This window comes from Palaemon carinicauda, chromosome 14 (genome assembly GCF_036898095.1).
Source record: "Palaemon carinicauda isolate YSFRI2023 chromosome 14, ASM3689809v2, whole genome shotgun sequence".
In the NCBI taxonomy this organism is placed as follows: Eukaryota; Metazoa; Arthropoda; class Malacostraca; order Decapoda; family Palaemonidae; genus Palaemon; species Palaemon carinicauda.
Window position 1 is genome coordinate 41,394,292 of NC_090738.1, and position 9,195 is coordinate 41,403,486.

The 9,195-nt window shown below is 37.6% G+C and overlaps 1 protein-coding gene across 4 annotated transcripts in view; it reads left to right on the plus strand.

Moving 5' to 3' along the window:
- Positions 1-8,924, plus strand: part of LOC137653550 (cell adhesion molecule Dscam2-like) — a 36,473-nt gene extending 27,549 nt beyond the window's left edge. For 2 of the 4 annotated variants that reach the window (XM_068387032.1, XM_068387033.1), the window contains exons 18-20: positions 1-74; positions 2,963-3,050; positions 7,596-8,924. The exon at positions 1-74 is cut by the window's left edge and continues 287 nt beyond it. In XM_068387032.1, the coding sequence (XP_068243133.1) occupies positions 1-74; positions 2,963-3,050; positions 7,596-7,884 (451 nt within the window). In that variant the 3' untranslated portion in view covers positions 7,885-8,924. Of the gene's footprint in view, positions 75-2,962; positions 3,051-7,560 lie in introns of all 4 variants that reach the window. The other 2 variants (XM_068387034.1, XM_068387035.1) reach the window with 2 other exon arrangements.
- The last annotated feature ends 271 nt before the right edge of the window (positions 8,925-9,195 follow it).

Below are 9,195 nucleotides of genomic sequence, written 5' to 3' on the forward strand. Positions count from 1 at the left end.
TGCGTTGAAAAAGGAGAGGGAGGGCCCTGCCCACAACGTCCCCAATCAGGGATTCCAGCAAAGGATTCATCACAGTGAGTATTAAGTCTTCTTCCACCAGCACGTTCATAATCTTCTCCTTTCAAGTTTTTTACTTTCTTGCATAATTTTACCTTATTTCTGCATCTTCATCTCCCCTTCCACTCTCTATTTTTCTTTATGAAGTGCAACAATGCTTTGCTAACCGTCACCTACACTGGCATTTCTGTTTTTACATTTGTTTGTTATAGTTTAACTGTTCAGATTTTGTTTGTTCGTCAAATTTATATACGTTAGATGTAAGCATAATGCTGAAGGAGTTTTGGAAACATTACCTTCATGATAGATTCTTAGTTCGGAATAAATTCCAAAGGTGTTTTGTTCAAGCCAGATATTATGCAAAGACAGCCAATTCAGCCTGAAAATCAGGTCGAAATAATCCTTAGATACAAGACATTAAATAGGTGAAAAATAAAAGGTAAAAGATCGAAACTCTCTTGAAAGTATTTACATCATCAGCTAACTGATTATTTTATTCTGATCATAAAGGAAAACCTCTTTTAGTATTAATAAGAATTTTAACACCTATTATGAAGATGTTTATCCTTGTCTCAGATGTGATTGAGCTGATATTATGTAATCAGTACTACAAGGAAAAAGCTTCAAGTTTTTAAGGTGAATATTTAAGGGTTACATTATATTCAGATTCCTTGAGGAGCACAGTGCAGCCATGAATAAATCTATAGTCCAATTTTAGCTTTCAAGGTGGATATATATATAAGGGTTACGTTTCTTCAGATTCCTTGAGGAACCAAGTATAGACTTAGCCAGATCTATAGTCCCTTCAATTTAGCCTTGAAGGCGAATATACAAGGATTAGGCTATCTTCAGAATCCTTGAGGAACCAAGTACAGATATTATCAGACCTATTGTCCCAGCAATTTTAGCTTTCAAGGTGAATATACAAGGGCTAGGTTACCTTCAGATTCCTAGAGGAACCAAGTAAGGACTTTGTCAGATCTAGTCTCATCAATTTAGTTTTGAAGGGGATTTTGCAAGGGTTAGGTTATCTTCAGAATCCTTGAGGAACCATGTACAGATTGTGACAGACTTATAGTCACAGCAATTTTAGCTTTCAAGGTGAAAATATAAGGGTTAGGTGTCTTTATATTCCTTGAGGATCACTACAGATTTTAACAGATTTATAGTTCAATTTCAGCTTTCAAGGTTAATATACAAGGCCTAGGTTATCTTCAAATTCCTTGAGGAACCAAGTATGAAATTACTAGATCTATAGTCCCATCAATTTAGCTTTCAAGATGAATATAAAATGGCTAGGTTATCTTCAGATGCTTTAAAGAACCACCAAGTAAGGATTTTAACAGATAAATTTTAGCTTTCGAGAAGAATATATAAGGGGTAGGTCATCTTTAGATTCCTTGAGGAGCCAAATACGGATTTTAACAGATCTATAGTCCCTTCAATCTAAGCTTTTAAGTTGAAAATACAAGAGTTAGGTTATCTTCAGAATCCTTGAGGAACCAAGTACAGATGTTTTCAGAACTACAGACTTTTCACGTGTAGAGAAATAGTGATTGTTAAAAGACATAAGGCTGATAAGACACTTAGTGACTGTATTAGATGAAGTGGTATCATTAAATGAATGAAATTTTGCACATCTCTAACCACTTTTCAGGGTTAAGAAAGGATGAAAGGATTATATACTTTTGGGAGATGATTTTTTGGTAAAGAGACAGGGGCGAAGATAGACGGGTTCTACAATTAATATGAAAAGATCATGCAAACTCTGAAGTAAAATTTACATCAACTGACATGCCTTTTATGTTTACCTGTTTTCCGTAAAATTTTTTATCTATGTCGTTATCTTTGTGTTCGCTTGATTTGTTCATCTCTAACAGCTAATATGACTTTTCAAAGGCCGTGGAAGCATATTATTTTGGTGTTGTCCAATACTTTTTCTTTGATGCATTTTGTTTTATCTAAACCCCTTTTCCTTGCATTTGCATTTTCTTCTTTAAAATCTGTAATGCTGAATTTCTGCATACTTTCCTCGGTCTTTGCAGCATAAATAAAGACATTTAAGTGTAGCTCGTCTGAATGATTTTGCTACGTACTGTACACGCTTCCCTGCTGTGGCCGTACGAATGAAAAAACTGACCTTTGATGTCTTAAGTGAATAAGAATAGACTCTTTTAACTTAGTTTATATTTTGCCTTTTTTTCATAAGACACTTGTACCGTGATAGTTCATGGGGAATGATCTCTTTGCTGCATACGTATGCAATTCCTTTTGCATTTACTATAGTCACTGCAAATATTCCAGGCAAAATAAGCCCCACCCCATCATGAAGGGATAGCCAATCACGTTCTCTCACACGTTAGCAGCGGTCACAATACACACCCTTACAAATTTCAAACGGTACTCACTTAAAATCACTTTAAGGGGATGTGCTGTGATCGCTGATAACACGGGAGACAACATGATTGGCTATGACGTCATTAGTGGGTGGCTCTGTGGCGACTACAGAAGGGTACTTTTTTTATATTTCCCCCTTTGATATAAAAAAACTCTGTAACCCAGTTTTTAAGATAGTGAAGACGTCAAATCTTTAACGCATATTTATGGAATTTGAATAGTTTTCAGAAGATTTTTTTATGTACTGGTGATTTTGTAAAGAATTACTTTGACTCTGGCCTTTCTCTGTGCAGCAGGGTCAAAGGATATTTGGGTATTTGTTTTAAGAGCAATTTCAAAAACTGAACTTGAGTTGCAGGATAATTCTTCCAGGATCAATACTTAGGGTAATAACTTATCTTATCCAGTTTATTGGTAAAAAAAGGTTACCACCTAATCCAATCTGCAGTAATTGTAAGGTCCTCATAAAAGACGTGAACCTTGGTTGAACCTGGGTTGGGTATTTCAGACTTGCTGTACCACGCCGAGTCGAGCACCTCCCCTGAACCCTCCCCCACCACTGAACGAAAGTCCTTCCTCCGTCACGCAAGAGAAAGGTACACGGTCACTCCTGCATGCAATCAGAGACTGACCTAAGGGTGACGGTCATTCCTGCATGCAACAGAGACTGACCTATGCTACACGGTTATTCCTGCATGCAGTCAGTGATCCACCTAAGCTTCAAGGTCGTTCCTGCATGCAATCAGATACTGACTTATGCTACACAGTCATTCCTGCATGCAGTCAGTGACTGACCTAAGCTACATGGCCATACCCGTATGCAATCAGAGGCTTGCTAATGCTATCCGGACATTCCTAGATGCAATCAGAGGCTGACCTATGCTATGCAGTCAATCCTGCATGCAATCAGGGACTGATCTAAGGTACACGGTCATTCCAGTATGCACTCAGAGGCTGACCTATGCTACGCGGTCATTTCTGCATGCAATCAGTGACTGACCTAAGGTACAAGGTCATTCCTTCATGCAATCAGTGACTAACCTAAGGTAAAAGGTCATTCCTGCATGCAATCAGAGGCTGACCTAAATGTCATGGTCACTTCTTCAGGCAATGGGGAATTGACCTAACATACATGATTCCTCCTCTGTGGGACTGACCCAAGGTAGAGCCACTGTACTTGCAATGAGACACAGACCCAAGGTACATGGTCATTCCTGCATGTAACTAGAATCTGCCCCAAGACTTGACCCGAGGTGCATTGTCATTTTGCATGCAATGAGAGAATGGTCCAAAGTGCACTGTCATCCCCGCATGCCTTGAGAGACACGCAATGTATACAATCATTCCTACGTGCTGTCTACACTGACCCTTGCATGACTGTCAGGAAACTTAAAAGTTTTTCAGTCACCTATCCCTGCATGAACTCGGTTTAGTGTAGATTGTCTTTTTATTATTTAGTTTTTGTAAGTAAATTATTTTCTATCATTGCATTTAATTTTGCTTCTTAATTTTTGTTTTCCTTTCAAATTGATTATTTCTTTCTTTCACTCCTGGGATTCCCTCGTCTACCTTGAACCTGTCCTAAACTTCTTGATGTGAAAGTGTCATTTCCTTCAAGAGATTGTTGGGTAAAAGTTTGCTATGAAAACACGTAATGATATCAGCCTAAACCATCCTTTATTCTACATAATTCCCTGTGGATGGTGCATGCTGTAAAGAATCACTTTCATACTCTGTCTATAATCTGAGTGCAATTGGTTATTTGTCAAGACCCAATAGGTATTATAATTAATATATTTCTCTTAGTATTTTTTTTTTATTAGGATTTTGTAAATTTTCCTTCCTCGCACCAATGATCTTGTAAATTACATTGAGAATCAATGTATTTTTTTACCCCTGTATTTCGTTCTTATAATTAGTTTTTATATTACTAAACTGAAAATATTATGCTCTTAATTTCATATTGTTTCAGGACATATCGAAAATTAGATTATAGATGCCTAAATTTGCCGCAAAGGTTGGACTTTGCTGTAGTGAATCAGGCTAAACGTTATAGCGATATCTTTTCCCCCAGACCTTCAAAATTTTCATCATTTACTGACCTATGCAATAAGACGTTTCTAAGCTGGATCTGCCATTGTTCAATATCTCTATAATTTACCTATGGAATTTTTCTCAGATACATACAGATGAACATAGGAATTTCTGATACATCTCGCTCTGAAGAAGTGCACCCAAACTCACACATACTGCACAGCGAGTTCCTCTGCTTAGCCCCGCCCACCTCCTCTGCCATCTCTCCATACCCTATCTGCTTGGTTACCCGCCTCGAAATAATATCAGTGACAGGGTGAACTTCTTCGGAGCGAGGTGTGGCCAGGGAATCCTGCGTCCAACTGTACAATTTACAGATCCTTCTAAACTCTGAACCCTATTTTGGCAATACTCTTGTATCCTTAATTTATTGAGATGTAAGATTTAAAATGATTTTCTTTATAATAACAAGCGCTATCTTGGCATTGTTTATTTAGGGTAAATCTGGTCATTTCAAACAAAAGATTTCGTTCATTTCAAAATGTACAGTTGGACGGATGGATTCCGGGCAAACATCGCTCTGATGAATTACACCCTGTTACACCGTTACTGGCTTGGTAAGTGACCAAACAGATAGCGTAGGGTAGAGACGGCAGAGGAGATGGGCTGGGTTACACTAAGGAACTCAGCGCAGTAAGGGTGTGACAGGGTACATTTCCTCTGAACGAGGTATGCCAGGAATTATTGGATCTCAACTTGCAAACTTAATAGGTTTTCAAAAAGCTGTTCGTAAGTCGATTATTTTTTTTTTTTGCATTTTGGCCTAGGGTAGGCCTGACCTGAATCCCATTCCTTTGATTTGCAGCTACAAAAGTCAACAAATAATCGGGTTTCATAGGAAATGGAAATCAGGTTAATATAAATGTTATTTTGCTTAATGTATCAAAAGATATAGATATGGTTTCATTACAGTATTTCTTTTATCTTATCTTTGTTATCCTCAGTTGGATTTGTGTTCGTATCTCCGAATGTTTCTAAGCTGAGGACCTTCTGTGTGTGTATCTCGTATATATTTCTATAGCACCCATAAAACAAATTGATAAACTCCCTTATTAATTCTCACTTGAATAAAAGTATATTCCGTGTCTGAAATTAATAGCATGATAAGCATACTCTCAAAACCCTTTGAAATTTCGACTAAAATCCAAAATGAAATCGCATGTCAACCGTTGAAGGTAATCGTCCTCATTCGCTGTAGAGATTTCTGTCAATCCCAAGAATGATTTAGGTAAACAATTCTCGTTTAGTTTTGAAGAGAGGAATATGTACTATACATATTAGGAGCCACAAAAAAACTAGTTTAAGTTTTATACCAGTTTTATATTCCTTTTATATTAATTTATGTTTATTATGACAAGAGATTGAAGATTTGTGGGCAAAATATCTGTGTATTATTTTGCTAATTGTTTTGCCAATATGCTAGAAAAAAATTACGAAGATAGGGTAGCTAATTTTTGTCTTTAGAATTTGTAAAAAACATGTTGGTATGTCATTATTATTATTATTATTATTATTATTATTGTTATTATTATTATTATTATTATTATTTCGGAAGTACACCCTATTTCAAGCAGGTTTCATTGAAGAATACAGCTGCCTCAGTGACATTGATTTTTTAGTTGAGCTTTTCAATTGTTCTAATTTTCCTTTTCTCAATAGTACTGCATGATGCCAGTAGCTGTGCTATGTTGGTCATCGATAGGTAGGGGAGCAAAATGCATAGAAAAAAATTCCAAGATTTTACTAAACATTTACTAGAACTAAACTTGTCAAATATAGGCTACAAGAGATTCAATTGTAATGCCTTTTGGTAGAGTGCTGTCTGTTTCATCTCATCATCAGGCTAGAAGTGGGATGATGTAAGCTGGGCTGGTTATATAGGTATAATTCAGGGATGGTAGTTACGACCAGTGCCCGAATTGGCTACCGCCCCGACCTGTATAAATTAGCCAGCCTAACTTACAATGTTTCACTTCTAGCCTGAAGATTGGTGGTGTTTTCTCTCATCTTAAGGCTACAAGGGGAATGATGTAAGCTGGGATGGCTATATTTGTATAAGTTGGGGGGGGGGGGGGGTTTAGTCAACGACCAGCAACCAGATTGGCTACCGCTACAACCTGTATAAATATAGCCAGCCTAACTTACAATGTTTCACTTCTAGCCTGAAGATTGGTGGTGTTTTCTCTCATCTTAAGGCTAGAAGTGGAAAGATGTCAGCTGAGCATGCTATATTTATATAAGTCGGGTGCGTTAGTCAATGATCAGCGCTCAAATTGACTACCCCCCCTGACCTGTATGAATATAGCCAGCCCAACTTACAACGCTCCATTTCTAGCCTGAAGAAGAGTGGTGTTTCCTCTCATCTTAAGGTTAGAAGTAGAATGATGTAAGCTGGTCTGGCTATATCTATGCGAGTCGGGGCTGATAGTCAACGACCAAGTGCCCGAATTGACTTACACCACTGACCTGCATAAATATAGCCAGCCCAGCCTATATCGTTCCATTTCTAGCGTGAAGATGAGAGGAAACTACCGGCACTCTCTCGAAACAGCGTTGTAGCCGACTCTCTTTTACCCTATATTTGACAAGTTTAATTAAACTTTCAGTAAAATCTTAGAATTTTTTCTGTCTTGTTTGCTCACCTACCTATCGATGACCAACATAGTACAGCTGCTGGCAGCATGCAGTACTGATAGGAAAAGAAAAATTAGAGCAATTGAAAAGCTCAACTTAGGGAGGTATAATCTTCAATTAAATCTGTTATTATTATTATGTTCTTGGCTTAAAAGCAATTGCATTCGGTAATTAATTGTAGAATATAGCTAAACTTTCATGGACAGATATTCTCAAAATGACTGGCTCAAATATTTTAACCAAGGTTTTCAAAAGGAAGACGCCCTTGCGAAAGGAAGTCGCGCTTGGGAGATGTGTACAGGTCTTTTATGTTTCTCATAGAGTGCCGTGTCTGATTCCTTCTTAACTTACTGACGAGGCTACTCTGGGGGCAATGAGGACTTCCCAAGTTCAGGCCCCTACCTCCTTCGCAGGTCTCGTGTGACAGCGGAGGGCGTGAAGGCGGTGCTGGGAGGGTTACATGCCAATGCAGCAGCAGCAACAGTGGGACCGGCGGCAACGCCTCCTGCGGGCATGCCTCCGTCATACCCTGGGGTCGTGGGGCCCCACCTCTCAGGGCGCCCCAACCGCAGAGGCCAAAGCCAAGACCCGCCGGAGGTGAGTGAGACGGAGTGCGACCGCGACATCCTTCCGCCCCCACGATGGTATAGTGACGCCAAGTTCAAAGGACGAAGTTCCGGCGATTATTCTATCGACGTCTAAGAAGGATTCCAGAAAAGGAGTGTTATTTTTGCTATATACTAAAGCTTTCTATCTGGTAAAGTATAAAGCATATGATGTGAAAGTTATGATTAGTGTCATAGGACGTTTGTGCATATGATGTGGAGGGTATATTTTGTATCTTAGGAACTATACAGCACATAATGTGAAAGTTATATTTCATAGCTTTCGAAGTATAAAGCACATGATGTGAAGGTTGTAATTCGTATCATAGGAAGTACAAAGTACATGATGTGAAAGTAATAAACTAATGAATGAAACCTTGTAATTTTTGGACAATATATCTCATTTTATTCTCTTTACTTATTTTTCATAAAATTGTTCTTAAATTGTTCATTGTGTGTTGATATTTATTTAAATAGTTACCATGCTTAGTGTTACCATGGTCAAATCTAAATGGTATAAATGTAACTTAGAGATTTTTGCTGTATATTGTGATATAGTTTCCATAAGAGAAAGGGTTGCATCTTCATTGCAGTCTTTGGGAAGTGTAGTGTAACAAGTTTTTACATTTTCCTTTACCAAGTTCAAAATAGATCATTTTTATATACAAGATTCCTTGATATAAGAAATAAGACAGCGCTAGTGTCAACAAACAATGTTTAAAGGTTATTCCTGTGAATTTTGACATGCTATAGAAATCCGTCATTTATGTTCTCATCGAAATGAAATTTGGTCTTTCAAGCAGAAACTCTTGACAAGTGGCCAGTACAAAGCAAAATAAGAAAAAAAAGAAAAAAAAAATACTTTCGACATGATTAATGTGGATAGATTCTCTGCTATACGTTTGGCATAAACAAAAGCTAAACTGGGACAATGTTTAATCTATCATCAATGTTGCATCATAGTGCTGGCCTATATTGCATGGCCAGTAATTCTTGATAAGATATGTACAGTGGTGTGAAGGAGTTATAAACTTCCACAGATACATTATTTATGTGCTTTATTGATGTATATAATTTATAGTGACTCACCCAAATATATGTCTTTCAATGTTTAACCCCAGTATAAGAAAAATCAAATATTGTATCATATCAAAGTCTTTCTAAGAAGCTGACAATTTTAATTTTCTCGTCCTCTATGAATTGTTCGTTGATCATGATGTTTGTAAGAAAAATCTGTTTCAGTATGAGAATCTTAAATGATATTTGTAGCCGTGTTTGCTTATGGCTTCTCGAGATGGCATTGAGACTTTGAGTTCCTTGCAATGCCAGGAAAGTTATTGGTTCCCACATAAAGCTTCTGGGTGGTTTGGGCATATCTAGAGAATTGTAAGGTATGTGACTGTGATAC